At 56.9% G+C, this 22,549-nt stretch overlaps 1 protein-coding gene across 2 annotated transcripts in view; it reads right to left on the minus strand.

The window, feature by feature from the left end:
• Window positions 1–22,549, minus strand: part of VAC14 (VAC14 component of PIKFYVE complex) — a 100,287-nt gene that overhangs the window by 42,652 nt on the left and 35,086 nt on the right. For both annotated transcript variants that reach the window (XM_035024814.1, XM_035024815.1), the window contains exon 13: window positions 8,251–8,407. In XM_035024814.1, coding sequence (XP_034880705.1) covers window positions 8,251–8,407 — 157 coding nt within the window. The remainder of the gene's footprint in view (window positions 1–8,250; window positions 8,408–22,549) is intronic.

Here is a 22,549-nt window from a genome sequence, read left to right on the forward strand (position 1 = left end):
TAGTACTAGAAGCAAGGCCTATGGAGGCACCCCATCCGCTGACTGCATGAGCCGCCAGTGGCCAGAGGAAGCAGTAAAACCCTCCTTTCAGGATCTTTTTGCTCAACTCAGACTTCCCTCATGTCCTTGCATGGTCCTTAAGGCGGTGTGGCTGGGAACGGCAAGAGGGGCCTTTCTGTTTTGGTTTTCCCAGCTGTGAATTACTCTGTGAGGATTCCTTACTCGGAGCCATACCTTCAAACTACTGTCCTTTCTCCTGACAACCTCCTAGACAGCCCCTGGGAACTGTGTGCAAGGGGCAAGCCTTGAGTAAGAAGCCCAGTTCAAGGGCAGGCCTCACTGAACTTCCTGATGTTTGCAGTGCATTGTTCTGGGTCCCTGCCCAGAACAGCCTGGCCTGGGAGGTCCTGAGTGACTCTGGAATGGCAAACAGTCTCTGCTCCCTGGCCCAGAGGGGCTGTTTGCAGAATCAAGTGTCACATTCTTACAGCTCGAGTTACCCCGGGCCCAGCTGGGGCTGATCTCTGAAGAGGCGGCTGCAGATACAGCTGCTAGAGCCCCTCCTCCCCGCCCCACACTGCCCCCGAGGTGGCCTGGCTACACACCCCCAACACGGGCGGTGTGTGTGGACTGGAACCTTCTCCCGGGTGCTCATCTGTGATGGCTCCTGTGACCTGCCCCCTTCTTGCTTCTGTATGTGCACCTCCACCCTATATCATTTCCAGGCTTAGGACCATTTAGCTTCCAAAGTATTCCAAAGGACAAAGGGACCCAAACAGGGAGTGACCATAAAGAAATCTTCCACGATGTGGGGCCACAGCCTCCATTCCCAGGGGGCCGGGTATCGCAGGCAGGCAGAAACATCGCTGGGAGTCCATGAGACTTGGTTCAGATCAGATGTTTACCTCTTACTAGCTGTGCAACTTTGGGCAAGTCTCTCACCCTAAGCCTCAGTTTCTTCATCTGTAAGGTGGGGCCAATAAGAGTCCCTAGTCCTTCAGTTTAAAGAATTTTTTTTTTTTAAGTAATCTTTATGCCCAAGGTGGGGCTTGAACTCACGAGATCAAGAGACTGAGCCAGCCAGGCGCCCCCCCAATAAGAGTCTCTTTAAATGAGACAAAACATTTAATGCACTGGGCCTGGGGCCTGCCACACAGTGCGTGCTCAGTGAACGGGGGCCCCTGCTGTTAGCAGACAGGCCAGAATGCGGAGCACTGCACGGGGAGGACTGTTCCTGTCTCTCCCTCCTGGACTAGATGACTGGGGGCTGCAGTACAGTCTGGAAAGTCTCTGAGTGGAGACTTCAGATCTGGGACAATTTCCCAGTGCTCTGCTGGGAGGAAGAGAGGCTGTGAGAAGACAGGATCACCTGTGATGCCCCACATTTGGGGAGGGAGATCTGCCCGCCTCTCAGCTGACAGCTGGCCTGAGACAGCAGAAGAGAAGGCCTGGGGCTGCTCTGAACACATCCTGGTCTTCGTAGCCATTGCCCCCTCTGGGCCACACAATTAAGGCTCAATGTCCAGGCTGGCATGGCAGCCCCTGGAGCCGAGGCTCCTAGTGGGAGGGAGAAGGGCAGAGAGACATCTGGGAGAAGCCATGGCAAATAGCTCACGTTCTCACAGTACAGTGCTTGCTGGGAAAGCTTTCGCAGCTCAGCCCTCCCGGCGCTCCCGTTTCAAGATTACAAAGAGCAGGAGGCTGGGTGCAAACTGAGTGGGGGCTGGGCGCCAGCCTGAGAGCCAAACCCAGCTGATGGGAGTGTCGGGGAGCTGCTGGGGCCTGCAGCTGTTGGGCAGGGACCTTTGTCCCTCAGGCTCCCGCCCACCAGAATGGGCTCTCTGAGGAGGAGTCTCCGCAGGACTGGGCGGGGAGCTTGGAAAGCTCACTGCAATCCCAGCCTGACTGTGTAGAGATGGCAGGTCTGGGCAGGAGAGGCAACCCTTCCTGAGTGGGCTGGTCGAAGACAGGGCCCGCTGGGGGCTCACCACAGACAGGGTGAGGGCCTACTTGGTCTCCCCCAGACTCTGTTTCCCACTGGCCCGTCAGCCACTTTTCTGACGAACCAGCCCCTCAGGCCCAGCTGGCTTGAGACAGAACCTGCGACATGTTCTCGGGCAGGGCTGCAGGCACGGAAGGAGGAGGTGGGGTGGAGAGACAGCAGACTCACGCCAGGAAGTGTTACTACACGGAATGAAGGGCCTCTCTCAACTGAACTAACTTCTGCCCAAACACAGCCTGCTCCTCCCCGCGGAGTGTGCACAGGGCCTCACTGGCCACTTCCGCCCGCCTCGGCTCTTGCTCATCTCGCCCTCGACAGCCAGGCAGGGAATCTGCCTCTTTTCCCAATAGGTCTGGTAAAAGTCACCTCCGCCAGGCTCTGCTATCGAGTGGGGCCCTGGGCCAGGTGCTGCTGGTCCTTTAGGAAGGGGCAGAGCCTGGGCAGGAGCCCAGCACCCAATTCCGGGCAGGCCCTCCAGCACTGTGCTCTGAGGAGGTGCTGGGACGCCAGAGCCAGAGGCTCTCACTCGGGTGGCACTGCTGATAGCAGTCTGTGGGCCCACCAGAGACGGGGTGTCAGCCGTTCTGGCTGGGGCCCAGGAAGCGGGGTGGCTGGGGACAACCTGGCCTTGGGTCTCGGGAGAGTCACACTCTCCAAGGGGCCAGGGAAAGTGGGGTTTCCATTCCCCGATCCTGCCAAGGACCAGCCCCTGAGCTGAATGCTGCCTGCCTCGCATTTCTGGTTTGGAGAAGTTTGGAGCAGAGGGCTCTGGCAGGAAGTTCACGTGACTGCTGGCTAGCCGAAGGGCAGACAGATGCTGTCGGGAGCGCTCTGTATACAAAACCAGGCTGGTGGGGTGGGCGGCCGGGGAGCCAGCCGTGCAGATGTTGCTAAGTGAAACCTGATGTGGCGACATGAGAATCTGCACAACGTCTCACAAACAACCTTCCCTGGGATGTTTTAGATTGAGTTTTGTGGCTATGACGTGAAGGAGCCTCACGTGTCAGGATAAAAATAGCTCTGGCCTCAATAGGCAAAACGAGTTACAGTTCAACAAAACCAGATGCGAAAGCCTTCATGGCCCAGCCCAGACCCGGCGGGGTCCCTGCTTGGCTCCCTGCTCTCTCACCCCTGTCTCCCTCCCCCCTGGTGTGGGGCCCGTGGGGCCCATGGGCCCGGCCGGACCCTCGCGTAGGGCATCTGCACCCCGCCGCCCAGAGAGTGTGGAGGAAAGGCCGGGGACCGGGGTAGATCCAGGCCCTGTGGCTGACTGGCGGGGCAGGCTTGAGGAAGTGACACCTCCTCTGGGGCCGGTTCCTGTCTGTGGACCTCACAGGGATAAGCCTAGCACAGTACCTGGCACAGGGATTGCTCTGAGGAGGGGGCTGCATGACCGGGAAGCTGGCATGGAACCTGGGGACGCAGGTGGGGAAGGGGCAGCTACCCCTACGGGATCAAGGGGCTGTAAGAAAAGGAGGCCCAGGACTCTGGTGCAGCAGGGTCTCAGGAGGTGTGCAGTCTGCTTATTCGGAGGGCCCAGACCCCACGGCCACATGGATAAAAGGGTGGCAAAGATGTTGTAGCAATGGCACCCTTGGGGCTCGATCCAAGAGGCAGTCACTTTCTTTGCTGCGAGCCGGTTCAGCTGAGGCTGGGGAGCCCTCCGCCCTGGGCAGTGATCCAAATCCAGGAGGCTTTCCAGCTGCCTGTTTCGGAGAAGGAGATAAGCTAATGGGCCACAACAGGGCCCAGGAGAAACTTCCAGCTGACAGGGCAGTAGAGAGGGGCTGCGCCAGGAAAGACGGCTGCTGAGGGGGGGCCGGGCCAAGGGCGGCGCCAGAGATACACAGGAGGAAGGGGCCTTGCGACCATCGTGGAAACCGAGCCTGGGACGCAGAGGGCTAGGCTCTCCACCTGGCAACAAGCGAAGACCTGCGCAGTGGTGCTGGGGGGACGTTCGATATGGCACTGGTGACGGGGCGGCCAGCTCTGGTGTCCCCTCCTTCCATCATGATAATGACTCTGAAAGACAGGTCCTGACCCTTCCTGGGCGCCTGACTCTGGGCATTCAGAGATGAGTACAACCTAGATCCTTCTGACCCTGGCACCCATGCTGTCTGAAACAGTATGTAGGAAGAAGGCCTTTAAGGCTCCAAGAGCACAGAAAGGCTTTGGGGGCTGGGAAACGGTCTGATGTGGCTGGAGGAAGTGGAGGCAGCAGAGGGCATGAGTTGCTGAGGTGGTTGAGGCCAGAATGGGGTCCCTGAAGTCACTGTGCAGAGAAGGGCTATCCTCAAGAACTATGCCAGGTTGGGGCCGTGGCCCACCGCCCCACCGGAGAAGCCTGGACTGCTGGCCTGGCCACCACTGCTCTGCTCCCCTGCTTGGGCGATAAAAGCTTCCGGTGCTGGGCAAGTGCTTCTGTCCTCTAAGCATGGGGGTAGAGAGCAGCCTCTCCGGCTGGGCTCCTGGGTCAGCACCGACGCCTACTACAACCCCCCCAACTCCCAGGTAAGAATGACAACAGTGCTTTCCCTCACAGTTGTCGTGAGGAGTTGAGGGGCTAGGCCACAGTGAGGTTCGGTGAGGTGACACACAGGAAGTGCTCAGAACAGCGTCCGGTCCTAACAAGCTCAATGTATTACAGTCACCATTACTACTGGGAAAAATGCCCAGGGATGGCTTCCTGGGTTTCTCCTGGAACTTGTTTGTGAATTTGGCCACACCAGCCTGGGCGATAAGGAATGAAATGGAATCAGAACATTTCATTTCTGCCTGTTTTTAGAGCTGGGGTCAAACTCCACCTTGGACCAGAGAACCCTGCAGGGCACACTGGCGTGAGCAGTTATCCCACCAAGGAAGGAAAGGGAAGACTGGGTTTTGGGAGCAAACATCAGTCCTGGGGTGACCTCTGACCCGAGACGGCAACAATGCTGCCTCACCTGGCCCAGGCTGCTCCCTCTCCTGCAGCAACAACATCCAGGTCCCAGGAGCGCTGGGCACGTCTCAAATGAGGGACTGATCCTGGAGGCCTCCCGCTTCTGCTGAGCCTTTGGCTCAGGCTCAGGTCTGCTCGAAGGGGGCTCCTCACCCCCTCTCCCCAGAGCCTACTAGGCGGCCTCAGCCGGCGTCCCCCCTGAGTGGAGATGGGCAGAGAATGCACAAAAGCTGCCCACTCAGAGGAGACCCAAGTGGTTGTTTCCGTTTCATTTCACCAAATCACAATCAGGAGACAGCAGCATGCGGGACCTCTCCAGGGGCTTCCCTCACGGCCACCCACCCAGGCAGCCCCCTCCCAAATGCCCCCGAGGTGAGTCTCTTCCCGGCTTGGGGCTCTGTGGAGGTCAGCAACGAAGCGGCGGTGGGGGAAGCAGACCATCGCCGCTGCCCACACGCTCTGCACTGGAGGGAGCGACGTGTGCACTGGGCCCGGTGGGAGGGACGGCCCGTGTGGCCAACTCCGCCTGCAGACCCCGGGGGCTGCAGCGACGGTGCATTTAGGCGCCCGTGGCGGCTTCCCAGGTGGGTGATGCTGCCCCAACCCTCACGCTACATCTTTTGAGTTTTACAGACCCAGCGAGCAGGCAGGGCCGTTTGGTTCTCTACAAATGTGCTGATTTCATCTTTGCTCGGCTCTCTGCCTCCTTGGCTTTCCAGAAAGACCCTTCACTGCGGGGGTGGCGGCACTCTACCCTAAAGGGACATAGCACAGCACTCTGCAAGTTCTCAGAGCTGTGCCCTAGAGAGCCAGAGGAAAGCAAAATCCAAACAGGAAGAGGGTCTGGCCTTGTAGCCTCTGTCCACGTGCACGGCCGGATAGAAACAGAAAGAATGACCCTCTTGCATGCCTGAGAAGCACTGGGATAAAGAGCAGCCCACAGATGAATGAGTGTACACTTCCTGCATGCTTTCTGACCAAAACAGCCACCCCCCACATCCTTGGGGCCTGGCCAGTGCCCTCCCCAAGGCAGCTGAAGCAGGAGAGGGGATGGGGCCCAGCCCTGGTTTCCTGTGCTCTTCTCTTACTAGTTTGAACTTGACCTTTTAAAAATCACGCACCCATTTGAAAAATCTGGTGTCAGCTGTGGACACGCACGCATGTGTGGTTCCCACTCTCTGCAGCGAACATGTGAGTCTCAGGCTAGGCGCACGCGGCCCATGGTGCTGTGGGTCCTTGAGGCAAGAGGTGACACTGACTGTAGGCACTTCCTTAGTGTTCTTTCCAGGATGGAATTTCTTCCCATCTGGCACACTTGGTTGTTTTTCTATGAACTCAGGGCGAGTCCCTGGCTGATGTGAGCCAGTCCTACAGCCCTGGTGAGCTGGGGCAAATCTTCCCCACCTCAGCCTCGTTAGCAGCCCACCCACCTCGGCAGGGCCAGGAGCCAGGGTTCAGAGCACCTAGCCATCTGAGACTCCCCTCAGCTCCTGCCCCCCGGGGGCTGAGAGGGCCCCTCCTGGGGCTCCCGGTCTGGGCCTCCCCAGGGCACATGCCCCGCCCTCTCCAGCAGACCTGGGCCCCAGGCCATTTCCCAGCCCATCCCTCTGATAATGAGTAAGCACTTCAGTCATCAACTTTTTGGCCCCAGAGAAAGAGAAAAAACACTTCAGAGGTAGAGGGACAGATCCTGGGGAGTCCTGGAAACGGAGGTATCCTTCCCTTGCCTGAGGCTGCGCTGCCTCAGGTTTGGCTTCTCTCACTCTGAGGAGAAGATTCTGGACAACTGCTTCCTGGGGAGGGAGATCTGAGGGCTGGCTCTGACCCACAGGATGCCTTCTCCTGGCTCTGCCCCTCCTGCAGTCACTTCTCCCTCACCCCCTCGCCGCTGCTCCTCCCCCCTCTCAGTGGGACCCCACCCCCACACCATGGCTCGGCGCCCACACTCAACCTCTGGCATTCTTGCCATCTGTCCCAGGGACTTTGGGTTGACCCCGAGCACTGACGTGGGACACAGGATGGAGAACGGACTCCCGGGCTGCGGGACAGAGGGTGGGGACCTCCCTGAGGGTCCCAGGGTCAGGATGTGGGAGCCTCCCAACCGTGGCCTCTGACTGCCTAGAGGAAACTGGGCTCCTGGGCAAGGAAGCCACTGTATCCTGGGGAAACAAGAGAAGGAAACTTGGCTGCTACCAGAGCCCCTTACTCTTTCCTTGCTTCAGGCAGAAACAGGTGGACACTTGGGACCAGTTGCAGGCAGAGCACGGGCAGCAGCAGTGGCCTGAAGCCTGGGTCCTATGTGACACCCCACTGCAGCAGCTGGGGGAGCCCTTGACTTCACGTCACCAGGGAGACATCTTCAATGCACGGGCCTTCTGTGATTCGGCCTGGCAGCCCTGGGGTGCAGCCAGGCCGGCAGGCCCCCCCCCCCCCCCGCCCCGGCGGCTCCACCCAGCAGGTGTTCTCAGGGCAGGGTACCAGAGCGCCTCCAGGGGCGCCGCCTGCTGGAGTGGCAGGAGGAAAGCTACCGCTGCAAGGTCCTCCATCTTTTTGACATTTGCTTCTGCATCAAAGGAGGAGCCATCTAGGACCTTGTAACTGGATGTCAAGAACCACTCAGGAGACAAAGAGACACCCCAGGCAAATACCCAAGATTTGTGGGGACTTTCCTATCAACCTGCATCCTTGGCATTTCCCAGGATCACGCCACTGGAGGGAACTGGCGTCTGCCTGGGAGGGAGGAGTTGGGAGTTGCACTGGTCCAGGGAGGAGAGCCACCTGCTGTTTGGAAGGACCCTGAGGGGCGAGCCCCAGGAACACCATGGCCACCTTCATGTCCAAGGACTGCCTGGAAACATCCTGTTTGAATTATCCCCTCTCTTGCCTGGGCTGCCTGCCATGTTGTTTGCTATTTTTAGCTCCCCGATGAGGAAGGAAATGGCTGCCTAGTCTTCCACCTGTGAGACCCAAGGCTCCAAAGCCCCCGATTCCTGACTGGGGAGACGCTGCCCCAGCAAAAGAGACAATCAGCTGACTCAGATGGTTTTATATTTGGCTGATGGCTCAAAAGTATGAACGGTGCAGGAAGATGAGGAAAAGGGGATGTGAGGGCCTCTTATGGGGGTGGGGAGGCAGCAGGAGGGTGAGGTCTGCCTGCCTCTCAGAGAGCAGAGGAAACTTCTGACTGCTCACACCTTAGCAGAGCTCCGGGGCTCAAGAGCGGCAGCCCAAAGAGCGCCTGGTCTAGGACGAGACTGGGCACTAGCATTCCCAGGCCCCCTGAGGCTGTAACCAGAAGGGGATGACTTACCAGGAGTGTTCAGCAGGTTGGCTCTGCCAGGGGTGGGCACCTGAAGTTCTGAGTGGCTGACCCGGAGGTCAGGGCCATCAAGGGGGCCTGGGTCATCCGTCTGGCCTGCAGGGGAGGAAGCAATTTCTGCCAACACCTCCAGATCCTTCAGGATAACCTGGGGAAGAAAAGCGAAGGATGAAGGACAAGGGCCTCTGGAGAGCTGTGGTCAGAGACAGAGAGCTGCCTCCAGAGGGTGGGGAGGGGTCTGCAGAGGGTGACAGGCTGTGAGAGCCACCAAGACTATGGCTGTAACAGTGCTCAGAAAGTTCTGCAGAAGATATGGATTGGGAAGAGAACACAGACAGGCGGAAGATGGGGGCAAGTGGAGGCAAGAAGCTGGAGTCCAAAGCATGGGAGTAAGCTTTCCCATGACAACTTCTCTCTAGTTCCCTAAGCAGGGACCTGACAGGTCCCCAGAAGACGTGGGACTCAGGCATCTGGGTTCAGTCTGTGTGGTGTGCATCCCAGGGCTCCTGGGCTGGCCATGCTCCAAGGTTAACCTGTGTGAGGGACCAACAGTGCCCACTAGGCCACACTGCTGGTGTGCTGGCCACAGCTCAGCCCACCACCAGGCCACAGAGCAGATCCTTCTCCAGAGGTGACTCCAGGCTACCCTCTACATTTGGAACAGGACTCTGGGCTCTAAGATGGGGGACTTCTTAACTTCTAGATGTGCTGTTCAATTCTCAGCTACCTCCTTGATGGTCATTCCTAGGCCTGACCCCTGCCTGCTGAGTTCTTCCAGGGAAGACACACAGCTGAGCACGGAGAAGAGCTAAGTGTGAGCTCCAATCAGCGCTGTATGTCACAAGGTTCCCCAGGGCTGCCTCACAACCCAGAGCCCCCATACCCTTAGAAGCTAGCTGCCCCGCACACTACCCATCTCCTCTTGCTCTTCATCTGCCACCAACAGCCAGCAGGCCTCTGACCACACTACAGGGAGGGCTGCCTGTCCCTTCCCACTCCCCACTCATCTCTGCTCTGAAGACGAACGTGCCTGTCCTAGCATAGGTGGGCCCCCAGGACTGTCCGCGGCACTCAGTGGATGCCTGCTGGGCATGGATGGCTGACTGGGGAACAGGTGAATTGCCATGGAAACTGTGGGATTTGGTCCTGGACCTACGGCAGTGACACACAGCACCCGTGGCTGGGGCCATGGAGGGGGGATGGGCTGCGTGCACCAGGACAGACCAGCTGGCTGGAATATGGTGACAACGGTCAAGATGAGGCTACTGCAGGGCTCTCTGTGGGATGGTGAAAATGTTCCAGAGTGGGATAGTAGTGATACTCACATGATCTTGTAAATATACTAAAAACCACTGAACTGTATATATATATATATTTTAAAGATTTTATTTATTTGAGAGAGTGAGAGAAAAAAATAGTGAGGGAGAGCAGGAGCGGGGGGCAGGCAGAGGGAGAAGCAGGCTCCCCGCTGAGCAGAGAGCCCGACACGGAACTCGATCCCAGTACCCTGGGATCGTGATCTGAGCTAAAGGCAGATGTTTAATAAACTGAGCCACCCAGGCGCCCTGAACTGATTAAAAGAGCAAATTTTATCTAAAACAACAACAACAACAACAAAAGACAAAGCTACTACCCTCTCCTCAAAGCTTCAGAGTGGTTCCTGTCTCAATGCAAGTGACACGCCCGTGCGTCCTCCCGCCCGGCCCCAGTCGTCACTTCCGGTATGCTCTCTGCCAGCCCTGGCCCCCCGGCCTTCTCCCAGCAGCACAGCATGCTCAGCACTCAAGTGTCCCACAAGCCAGTGGTTTTGCTCCCTATCCTGCCATGCTCCGGCCTCCTTCAGGCTGGACGCAGCGCATGCACACACACACACACACACATCACCTCCCACCTGTCTAACTGCCCTTTCATTCGCTGCGCCCCGGCTCTCAGCACCGCCTGAGAGCCCACAGTGCCAGCCCCTGGGCTGGGTGCTGGGGCTGCAGGTGAGTCTGACACGCCTCTGCCCACGGCCTGGCGCAGAGACCCACACTCGCCTGCCCTTCCAGGCACAGGCATGGGTATATTTGGAACATTCTGATTGCTGGGCCTGTAGGGGATGGATCCATGCTGGCTGAAGATCGTGGCTGCTAAGCAGCCTAGACAGATGGCAGGAACGAGTGCTGCCCCTGTGCCCAGGCCAAGAGCTGGGGGCCTGGCAGGTCCAGCCCAGGAGCAGAGAGGCCCAGGCCATCTGCTCCCTAGGAAGCTCTCTACTTCAGCGGTGGCAGAAGTGGACACAGAGGGAGGGGGTGGGATGGGGGAACAGAGAGCTAGGCGGGTGACAGCGCAGCGCTCCGCGCGCGAGAGTGGCCCGAGCACGGGCCATGCACTCAAGACGCTCAACTGTCCAAGCAAGTCACTGTCTAAAGGGCAGGGAGTGAAGGGAGACCTGGGAATCGGGTGGGGGAATGACTCACTCAAACAGTGAGGCAAGAAGCAAGCTGATTGTGCCTCAAAAAGTTAAACAAAGTCACCATAGGTACACTTCCACCCCTAGTGTTCACCCAAGAGGACCGAAAACGTGCGCACACAGGACTTAGAAATGTTCACAGCATCAGTGTCCATCACGCCTAGAAAAGGGAAACAACCTTCAGGTCCTGATGCCAATTCTGATGTGTTTTTTTCCTGATAGCAGCTGGGGTGTCCTACAATTCAACTCAATTCTGACCACCTACCTGGGGGTAGCGGCGGATCCCACAGGTTGAGGGCTCAGTCCTACAAGACTGCCCCCCCCGCCGAACCCCCGGCTTCAGATGCCAATCACAGGTAAAGGCTGTCACCTGTGCTTCTGACGACCGGCTACAGAGCAGAGGTTCCCACGATCCCCTCCTTGGGTTTGATTCCTCTGCAAGAGCTGCTTATACTCAGAGAAACATTTTACTGACCAGGTCACCGGTTTATTATAAAAAGATGTAACTCCGGAACGGCCAGATAAAAGAGATGCGGAGGGCACAGTACATGCGAAGGGGCACAGAGCTTCTGTGCTCTCTGGGGCTCACTTTCCCCAAATCTCCATACGGTCACCAACCCAGAAGCTCTCCAAACCCCATCCTTTTGGATTTTTGCGGAGGCTTCATTATGTAGGTTTAGCTGATGAAATCACTGGCTGTTGTCCGTTGATTCAACCTCCAGCCCCTCTCTCCTCCTCGAAGGTTGGGTTGAAAGTTCAATGCTCTCATCACACGGTTGGTTCTCCTGGCAACCAGCCCATCCTTCTGGGCATCCAAGTCACCTCAATAACCTAACAAAAGTCACCTTTATTAACACTCAGGAAATTCCAAGGGTTTTAGGAGCTCTGTGCCAGAACGAGGGATGAAGACCAAATACGTATTGTTTACTCTATATCACAGTATCACAAACCCAAATGTTTATCAACTGATAAATGGATAAACAGAATATGGCATATCCGTGCCAGCGACTATTATTTGGCAATAAAAGGAATGAAGTTCTGATACATGCTATAAAACAGATGAACCTTGAAAACATTTGCTAAGTAAGAGGAGCCAGATGCAAAAGGCTGCATACTGTATGATAATTCCATTTATGTGAAATGTTCAGACCAGGCAAATCTACAGAGACAGAGCAGAGCCTGTGGCTGGCAGGGGTTGGGGGAGGGAGACATGGGGAGTGACTGCTAATTGGTACAGGGTTTCTCTTTGGGGTGGTAAAAATGTTCCGGGATTAGATAGTGATGTTTGCACAACCTTGTCAAAATACTAAAACCCACTAAGTGGTACACTTTACTTTTTTTAAAGGTTTTATTTTTTTAAGTAATCTCTACACCCAACATAGGGCTCAAATTCATGACCCCAAGATCAAGAGTTGTATGCTCACCAACTGAGCCAGCCAGGCGCCCCTAAATTGTATATTTAAAAGGGTGAATTTTATGGTTGGTGAATTGTATCTAAAAAGAGAAGTCAAAACCCCAAGTCGGCGCCCTAAATCCCAGTCCAGTGGTACGTGTAGAGCAGTTGGCTCTTGCTGTGCCCATGGCCCAAGGTGGCAGGGCCTCGCTGACCCCCCACGATCTCACGCCTGCTTCTGATTCCCCGGAGGGCCGCGAGCACTCAGGGAGGCTACCTGCGTCCCTACGTCTCCGGCATGTGCCAGCCCTGCTGCAGCCCTGAGCCGCAGGCTACTCCTCTCAGGGCTGGCTGTGCAGGTGGGCCGAGGCCCACGTCCTCTTGTCCTCTCTGCAGCAAATCCTGGTGGTCCAATGTGGCAGGTGAGGAAAGTGCAGGACAGCTGGGGCCAGGCTAGCACTCAGCTACTTCCCCCCCTGCCCGCCCACGAGGGCCACACTGGCCCACACCAGGCTTCTGGCGGGTACTTATTCCCCTAATAGAAAAGATGCTCACGAAGAACCACCAGCACCTGAGAGGCTGGACCCGTGAGATGCCCCCACCCTCGGAGTGGCCCCCGGGGCCAGGCTGCAGGGGACCGGGAGACCGGAGGAGGAAGCCCTCCTCACTTCCAGCTAGAATTAATGCCCTCATTTGCTGTCAGTCTCCCGTTGCAGCAAGTGACTTGCTCAAGGGACCAGGGAGTCCACTTCAGACACAGCTCTGGCCCCCAAACCAGAGCCCGATAAGCTACACTGGGCTTAGTGGTCAGACAACCCTGACTTGCAGTCAGTTAGCTGCACCCCTCTAACCTCTCCCCCAGCAGCCACTGAGCACCCACTGTGGGCCAGGGCCTGTGTGGACTGGAGATGTGAAGCTAACCACGATGGCCCTGCCTCTCCTGACAGTGACCTTGGGGAGGGAGACAGGCGGTCAACAAACACTTACAATGCAGTGTATGTGCAACTTGGCCTGTGGGGAGCAAGAGGCTTCAGAAGTACCTGAGCAGCAGTCTGCCAGGGAATCAGGGCTAGAGGAAGGCACGCGAAGCATTCTCTTAACTAGCATAAGCCTTTCATGGGCACAGAACCAGAGTCACGGGCACATTCCAGGAACGGAAGCTTTGATCTAGCTCTGGAGTGGGGCATGGGATGGGGATGGGTGTTACATAGGAGACAGCAGGCCCAAAATGGAGTCACTTGGGCTAACTCCCAGGACAACAAACCAAGACTTAATACCTAACCTAACTGCAGTTTCAACCTGTAGCCAGTCAACATGGGATTACCTGGTCAGCACTAGTGAGATAATCCTCCTGGAAGACCCCTTCCGGTCCTCTTGGAAAGGCGACCTTGCCTGAAACAACGCATTCTTTGCAAATAATCTTCTTTCTCCGCCCCCCTTCTGCCTTTAAAAACCTTTCCTTTCCTACAGCTTCTTTCTACTGCTGGATGGGGATGCTGCTGCCTGTTTCCTGAATTGTCGAATAAAGCCACTGTGATCTTTAAAATTTACTCCACTGAAGTTTTGTTATCTAACAGGGGGGCAGGGCCAGAAATCAAGCAGAAGTCAGAAGGAGGGGCCGGGTCACCAAGATCTATGAGGTTTGAACTTGGTTTTGCAGGTGACGCGGAGTCTGTTTCCTCCTATGTGCCAACAGAGCTTCGCCCTGGCGAGGTTGGCATCATTATAGGAGACATTTCTGTTAGGAGATATTTGGTACCACAGCTGAGCTTGACCAGTGGTCCTGGCTCAGGGACTGGGCAGGAACAACAACGCATACGTGCAGGGCTCCAGATTTCACTTCTCTACCACAGAGAATCTGCGTGGACATCTTCGTACCACCTCCTCCTCCCGCACCGGAGAGCAGTAGCCAGCAAAACTGCATATTTCACATTTTGAATTCTCTTGTTTTGGAAAGTTTAACACCAAATGGTAAATGAATGCAAATTATACTTCAATTGTACAATTAAAGCCGGAAATGTTGTCTACAGGTTCCTTCAATGATCCCAGCCACTCCTCTAGTGCTTATATATTAAAAGATTTGTCTCTGGTCCCTGGGGACTGGCAAAAATCTGACAGACAGCCCTCCCTGGGGAACACCACGTGTACTTGTAGGCCTTCTCGCGTGTGCGCGCAGGCGCGCACACACACACACACACAGCACCCTCCTGCTTCTTTCAAATGGGAGTCTGAGAATAGCAGAGATGCAGGGAGATGAAGGGGCTGCCAAAATGGAGGGCAAGGAATGGCTTGAAAAGAGCGTAGGGGATTTGTGGGGAGCCACTCCAGGGTTCCTGTGCCCGTCCAGTCCAGATGCTGGCTCTCTCCTAGCTGACAGCAAATCCCAGATGCCACGGAGCAACAATCCTGACAAAGGCCTGGGCCAGGACTCTGCCTCAGCCCAGGGAGTGAGGAGTGGTCCAGGGAGGCGATGTTAAGGTGGGAGTGGGTGCTGGGACAAAGCAACACGGACCAAGGGGGAGCCGTGCTCTGCCCTCCGGCTGAAGCTGGCTTTGAATCTCTGTGCCAGGCCAGGGTTTGGGTGCTCCACCTCTCCTGGAGACCCCTTGGTCTGTGGATAAGAAGGTCTGGGACAAGGACACAGCGACCTCAGCAGCCCTGCTTGTGGGGCACTGGCTCAAGGCCTGGATGAAAGGCCTGCTGCTCGGCCCCTGGAAACCAGAGTTAGACCCCTTCCCAGGAGCAGGCTGGCGGGGCCCAAGCCTACACTGGCCTGTAGTCCTGGCTCGGAGAATGAGGCAAGGCTCAAAGAAAGCAGGAGGAAGCCACGCCAATTAGTATGCGCTACACAGCTTTTTGCAAAATGAATATAAAACACTTGTGCTTTCTTTTTGTGTGAGAGAAAGAGGGTGGGGGGAGAGGGAGGAGGAAGAAGGTTACAAGAAAGCAATATTCTGCAGGGGCAGGAGTGCCTGCAGTTGCCATGGCAACAGGCTAGGGATGGAGGAGAGTGGTGGTGGGGAAGGCACATCAGCTGGTCCCCGGTCCTGGAGTGGGGTGAGCTCTGAGCTGGCCATCAGTGGAGTGAAAGGGTCGGTGACAACTGGGAGCGGGAAACATCTGACAAAGCAACTCTGAGAGAAAGGCCGGGGGGGGGGGGCAGGGGGAGGGGCCGGCCTACCCTCTGTGGCTCGGGGAGCAAGGTCAAGGAGGCCAAAGGGTTCCTGAGCAAGCCCTTGCTTCTAGGTGACTTGACACCGGCAAAGGCCATATTTCAGCATGGGAGGGAAGTCGCCATCTGGACGGGGCACCTGCAGGCTGTCACCCCACTGTACTCCAGCAGGCCGAGGACCGGGTCTCTAGGATGGCGCTGGTGTCCTTTTTTTTTTGAGTCGGCCAGGCCCTCCCTGTCCCAACACCTTGTCCACAGAGCGGCCCTGGAAAACCCCTTGTTGTGGAAGGCCCCATTCTTTCACTCTCCCTGGCTGTGCCCCCCCGACCCCCGGGAATGGCTGGAGACCCAGGGCTGAACGAGGCCAACTCCCTAGGCTGGGGGCCCATCCTGGCCTCCTACTGAGGCTCCTGACTCTGAAGTCCCAGGGCAAAGCACTGAGCAGATGTTGAATGAATACTTGCTGACCGGCAGCGCCACGCAGGAAATGGAAGATGTGGATGGATCTGAATAGCTCCTGCCAAGGGGATGGATGGAGAGGCCTCCCACTTCACCCTACCCACTTATCTCTGAGAAACTTTTGTCACAAGTTTGGCTCGGCCCCTGGTCAGCTGATTAGGCTCCAGATGTCAAATGGCCCTGCCTTCCAGCCCCGTGAGGAGAGAAGGAAATTCTCGAGCTGGGCCCTCTCCAGTCCTAGTCAGGAGGAAGCTGCAAGAGTGTTTCCAAGGGACACAGCTAGGTGCTGGCAGGAAAGGTGAATTCAGGCTGAAGGCCCTGGGGGCTAGGGTCTGGCCGGTGTGGGCCATGGCCAAGGCTATCTGATGCCTCTGCCCGGAGCATTGGGGCCACAGGGCTGTGCCTGAGATCTGGGTCAGGTCAGGCTGCTCCTTGTTCTTGGGAAGTGGAGCTGAAATTAAGTGGGGAGGCACCGAGGCTGGGCATCCACGGAGCCCTGGGGCCCTCTGCTTCCTGCCACACAGAAGCCTGTCCATTTCCTTCACAAGGGGTACAGGCCCAGCGGGTCAGGCCTCTTGAGTCCCTGACCACATACAGAATGGCTCCTGCGGCTTGTGGAGTCAGCCAGGGAACTGACCTTAGGAAGCATCCCCTTGCGGGTACCGAGGAAGGCCACGGGATCTGCCACAGACCCCAGAGCAGTCAACCAATGGAGCTCTGGGGGAAGGCACCCAGCGGCAGCCAGCACCAGGGCTGAGGCTCCTGTCCCGGACGCAGAGTAAACCTGAGCCGCAGAAGGCAGCCATCGGGCCCTGGCCAGGCCTGGGAAAGGGGTGGTATTCCCAGAAAAGCTCATGGCTACAACGGGGTCAGAGCGGGCCAAGCCCAGCATCTCCTGGGGGGCAGGTCCCTTGGCCGTGCCTTCAGCAAAAGCAAGGAAAGCACTGCCAAAAATTTAGATTTGGGGGCGGGAGAGAAGGACTGCTTAGGCTTGGATCTCTTTTATTTCCCATTGAGAAAGCCACTCTGATTAAAAACCTTTTAGGTCTTAGTAAAGCAAAAACAACTTCAAAAAGCAGGATTATATCTCGTTTTTTGGCCTGACTTTGAACACATGCTCATAGGGATCAAGACTACTTTCTTTTCTTCTCTTCTTTTCTTTTTCTCTCCCTCTCTTTTTCCTTCCTTCCCCTTCCTTTCATTTTTAATAAACTTTGAAATCCTTCGTTAAGTGCCTAGTTCTGTGCCATCTATGCAAAAGGCCAGCACTTGGTGCGTACTAAGTCTAACAGTGACAGCACAGTGTGGGTCCTGGCTGCTTAAACCATTCTAGCCTCGAAGGGTGGAGGAGAAGAGAAAGGCCAGCCCGGGTGAGACAGCTTGGAGGCCAGTTCCCAAGGCCCCCCAGGGCGCCCCCTCACCCTCGGGTCTCCCTCCTGGTGATGCCGGCCTCCTGCCAGGCCCCTGTCCGGGGGTTGGGGGGTGCATCTCTCAGCGTTATACATTGTCCCTGAGAGCGAGCCAGAGGCTGGGGAAGGGCCTGCCGTGCTCCAGGCAGCATGGGAACAGCACACACACACCGTGAGCACTCGGTTACCAGGTGATGAGCCGAGGGGCCGGCTGTCTCCGGGCATCGGCGCATGGCAACTGGGACAGCAGCGCCGGGCTCCCTGTCTCCCCTCCTCCAGGCCTCTGCTTAACGCGTACCCTGCCCTGAGGAGGCAGGTCTGTTGTGGCAGGGCGGGGGGGCCCAGCGGGGTGGGGCCGGCCGGGGCGGGGGGTGGCGGCGGTGGTGTTCGGCTCCCCATCCACCTCTGTCCCCCCAAAGTGTGACAAGGGCTCTGGGAGGGTCTGAGGGCACAGGATGCTGTGATACACAGACAGGGATCTGTCTGATGTGCAGGAGGAGGGGTGGTGTGAGACAGACAAGGCTTCACGGGGCATCTAAGCTGAGTAACTTGGCTAAGTTACTTCACTTCTCTGAGCCTTGGTTTCTGCTTCAGTGAAGTGGGGGACACAACAGAAGGACCCAGGAAGGGTTGCTGTAGGATGGGCTAAGGTCATACACGCTCGGTGATGTCCAGCACGGGGTCTGGCAGGCAGCAAGTGAATGGAAAATACCAGAAACCCAGGCAACGAGGCCCGACCTCAGAGAACAATTCAGGAGGTCTGGGTTGAGGCCGAAGCAGTTGGGTTTTAAAAAGCTCCAGAGGATTCTGACAGCAGCCCTTGTGTGGATGGCTCCACCGTGGGGCTGATGTCTGGGTTACTGGACCTGGGCCTTTCTACGTAAGATTACGGATCACTTCCTGAGTTCACGTGGAGATGGGCGGGGGGCAGGCAGTCAGGCCCAGGGCCAGGCAGTCCCCAACTGGCTTCCCTTTGTGGAATCCCTCCCTCACTGCTGGGCCCTTCACCAGGGAAGCCAGCTTTCTCCCTTATTCCACCCTTCCCAGGCCAACCTCTGCCTTCCTCGTGAGCCCAGGGGCACTAGGCAGCAGGCTCCCTGCCCTGCATGTCCACCAGTTACTGTGCCAGCTTTGGGTTCTCACCTGCACATCAGGGGAAGGAGTGCACAGAGAGAAATGTTAAAGATGCTCTGGGCACACAGACCTGCCTTCCCCAGAGCAGAATGTTGCCAGGCCGGCTGTGGTTACTTGGGTCCCCCTTCACTTGGCGGCCTTTCTCACTGGTGCAATTCTGGAACCATCACTGTGGCGGTCCTCTCCCCTCCCCAGCAATGACCTGCTACCAGGACTCCTTTCAGAAGATCAAATCCTGGGGCGCCTGGGTGGCTCAGTTGGTTAAGCGACTGCCTTCGGCTCGGGTCATGATCCTGGAGTCCCAGGATCGAGTCCCGCATCGGGCTCCCTGCTCGGCAGGAAGTCTGCTTCTCCCTCTGACCCTCCCCCCTCTCATGTGTTCTCTCTCTCTCAAATAAATAAATAAAATCTTTAAAAAAAAAAAAGAAGATCAAATCCTTCCAGGACCCCTAGCGGTGACTGCTGGTGCCTCTGCTGGGCTGTGGGTCCGAGTGCTGGGGACTGAGTGCAACCCCGCATTGTCCCTGCTGCCCTTCTCCCTGCCCGTTCCTCCCTCCTCTCTCTCTCTCTTTCAGAAGCCCCCAAAGGAAGCTGCAGCGTCAGCCACAGAGAGCCGTGTGGACGAGTGCCCTGTGTCCTCAGCATGGCCCCAGGGGCGTGGGGGGAGGGGGGCGGTGGTGGCATGGGGAGGCTATGGCAGGCAAGGGCCTTTTCCTGTTTGGGCTGTCCCTGCCAGGACCCAGATCACCTCCCCAGGTTGGGGGGACTCTCGGCAAGAGGAGCCAAGTTCTTGGCCCCCAACATCTTGCCCCTTGGTTTTCTGGCTGGTATCTGACCTGATGGCGTGACCTGACTGTTAAGAAATCTTGGGGAATGAGGAGGGGGGTGGAGGAGTTGTTTTTGTTTGTTTTGGAGAGTAGACGCAATGAAAAGTGGAGTGAAAGAAAAACTGAGGCAGGGATCTCAGGAGGAGGAGCAAACCCCATTCTTCTGGGAGACGGTCCACTGAGAGCAGGCCCCATTAGTATTCCACGGAGTGGGGTCAGGACCACACAAAGTCAGAGCTGGATGGGACGAGCACAGACCAGGCCAACTGCACTTGATGGAGGCAAGGAGGTGCGGGGACTTGCCGGGTCCCACGGAGAGTGGGCAGCGGAGGGCAGAGGCCTGTCCTTCTGTTCCTCTCCAGGCCACTTCCCACACTCCCCCTCACCGACCCAGCGGCCAGCACCCCTCCTTCAGCATGGGCCCTGGGAGGGCGGGGAGCCCAACAGGGCAGGTCAGGATCCAATACTCAGAACTGAAGAGGGGAGAGGGGGCCAGCCTGAAGGAAGCTGTGCTTCCACCCCGCCTGGAACCCTGCTCTGCACTGAGATCAGCTCTTGCGTGCTTTTAGATGTTCTGGAACCAGACAGACCCAACTTCTGGCTCCTGGTGGTATGAGCTTGGGCAAACTACCTTCCTCACACTTGGATGTCCTTTTAAATCAAACTGGGGATAATGAAAACCAGTCCAAGAGCGCCAGGCCGAGTGGTCACAATAGAAACAATGTGCTCCGAATAAGGCATCCGCCCCATGAACTTCGCCTTCTGCCCTCTCCTGCTCCCAGCCTCCTTCCACAGATGCGGGGGTCTGAGCCCAGCACCCGCTGTGGTTTCCAAAGGCAGCCAGTGGCGGGGTGCTGGATGGACCATCAGCTCTCTGAGCTGCCCTCAGACGAAGGGGCTCTAATGAAGTGGAAGCCCCCATTTCTGGGGCAGACACTGAGAGATGGCCGATTTCACTCCCCTGGGGGCAGGAGAGCACAGCCCCAGGCAGCCTGGACCTTGAGTAAGAAGAGGAACCCACGGGGATGATCTCAGTCTGGGGCCCCCCCCTGGGTGAGACCCCCACGCCGAAGGCCCTGTTGTCACTAACTAAATCCCTTTAAAGCGGCTGACCCACCACACCAAAGTGACAAGAGTGCTTGGGAAAGGCAAGCCCGGTGAGCTGTCTCCTTTGAGAGACTGGAGAACCTCTCCATTGCTCCTGGGACCCGGACCATGAAACAAATGAAATCCTCTCCTGCCCCCCCACCAAAGCCAGCCGTGTCTGAGGGCCCAGAGGGCTGGCAGACTGACCCACACAGAGCTGACGGCCCCCCTTTCCCTCAGGGTGCAGCAAAGGCGAGAGCAGCCCCCCGGCTCCCCGCCCCGCGGGGCTGGACGCTCTTGAGGCGTGCTACGGGCCTGAGGACGGGGAAGACCCCGGTTACCCTGGACCAGGGGTATGTCGCAGCTCTCGCGGGGTGCTCGAAGGACCTTTACGAGAAGCCCCCATCACTGGCGACAGCAGCCCGCCACAGCGCCTGAGCCGACCACACGGGCTCCTGACCCGGAACCTGCCCCTGCTGCCCCTGCCGCCCTCACAGTCCTACCCTCCACGCTTCCTCACTGGCAAAGGGGGTGCTCATTCTTTTTTTCTGCTTGTACGTCAGCCACGTGAGCCATAAACTCCCCTCAGCAATCTCTCTTCATGGTTCCTCTGAGCCTAGGGGAGGGGAAGAAGGCATTTCTCCCCAGTTGAGAACCTCTGCTCTGAAGTGTTAAGGTCACCTTGGCTCCAAGAGGTGAGAAGACCCTGGGCAAGGTGCCTCTGGAGGCCCCAGCGGGGTGTGCCCTTCTCAATCTCCAGACTCTGAGGCTTGCTTTTGAGCAAGCGGCTGTGGCAGCCAGCGGCCCCGAGGCAGGCCCTCTGCCGATGAGGCCCTTTCTCTTCTCTCCCCTGGAGTCAGGGCACCCAGCTCCTCCCTTCCACCTGCAATGCTGCGAACACAGCCCACTGACTTGAGCTGGGGGTCCTGAGAGAGGGGGGTGGGGAAGGGAGAAGGTATAGAATGGGGTGCTGGTCCTGCTGCTCATTGCCTTCCCCTTGGTTTTTCTATGGCTGAGCCGATAAGGACAATGAGCGCCCAAAGAAGCCCGCCCACCTGGCCATCGGCACGGGGCCTGTATGGTCCTAAGACAGGGGAACAGGACAGAGACCAGCTTCTGTTCCAGCTTTTGCTGCTGAAGCTGGGGCAGGAAGGATGTGGGGAAAAAACAGAGCCTATTTTCCTGATTCCCATGTGTACCTTTGCATTTCGATGGAAATGAGTACCAGCATCAGAGGGGCCAGAATTTACCATGTGTTCACACATGTCGTGTATTCTACACCCGTGACCTCCTTTAATTCTCACTGGGGAATCCAGACCTGGGAGGGTGCTTCTCCCATTAGTCTCAGTTTTCAGGTAAGTAAACCGGGTGTCAGAGAGACCAGCTCATTTGCTCAAGATCAAGGTTAACCAACTACCGAGTGATGCGCCAGGACCAGACTCTTGGACTGCCTGACCCCAAAGCCTATCTTCTTGAGCCATCAAGCTGCACTGTCACCTGGGAGAAAATATTACCGAAAAGGGATGCCACTCAACATCACAACAAAATTTAAAATACTGAAAATAAACTTCATAACGAGTAAGACCTACAAAACAGGCCTGAAAGCTTTACAAAATGATTTACAGAAACAGGGACAAGCTCTGCGTCTGGGTGGGAGAATTCAAGGCAGCGACATGCCGATTTCCCACTGAAGTGCTTGTCATGACAGACAGGTAGTTATGACAGGCCAGGATCTGGCCCAGGAGCTCTATGCTATCTCCTTTAACAACGGCCTGTGAGGCAAGTGTGGAGATCACGAGCCCCATTTCATAGGCCAGAGAGGTCAGCCTCCTTGCCCTTGCCTCCTTGTCCCTGGCGGAGAGGGTGAGAGCTGCAAGGCAAGCTCAGGTCTGGTGGCCAGTTGTCTGGTGGGGGAGGGGCGCGCGCTACATCCTCTCACCTCTCAGTGCACCAGGCATCCTTCTAGCTCTCTTCTGAGACTGAGATTTCTTTTTTAAACTTCTGCACTGTTTTAAGTGGACTTTATTTTTTAGAGAAGTTTTAGGTCCACAATAATATTGAGCAGAAGGTACAGAGATTTCCCACATACCCCGCCCTCACCCCCGCAGAGCTTCCCCCATAACGACGTTCCCCACCACAGTGGTACGTTTGTTACAATCAGTGAACCTGCACTGACACATCATTGTCACCCAAGGTCCACAGTTTACTTTAGGGCTCACTCCCGGTGCTGTATGTTCTATGGGTTTGGACAGATGTATAACAACGCACACCCACCTTTACCCCGGGGATTCTGAATGCAGGCTGGGAGGCAGTGGTGCTTGGGGGTGAGGTGTCAGTGTGGTCCCAAGGCCCCTCCTG

Source organism: Mirounga leonina, unplaced genomic scaffold (assembly GCF_011800145.1).
Source record: "Mirounga leonina isolate KUSES-001 unplaced genomic scaffold, KU_Mleo_1.0 Mir_180, whole genome shotgun sequence".
NCBI lineage: Eukaryota > Metazoa > Chordata > Mammalia > Carnivora > Phocidae > Mirounga > Mirounga leonina.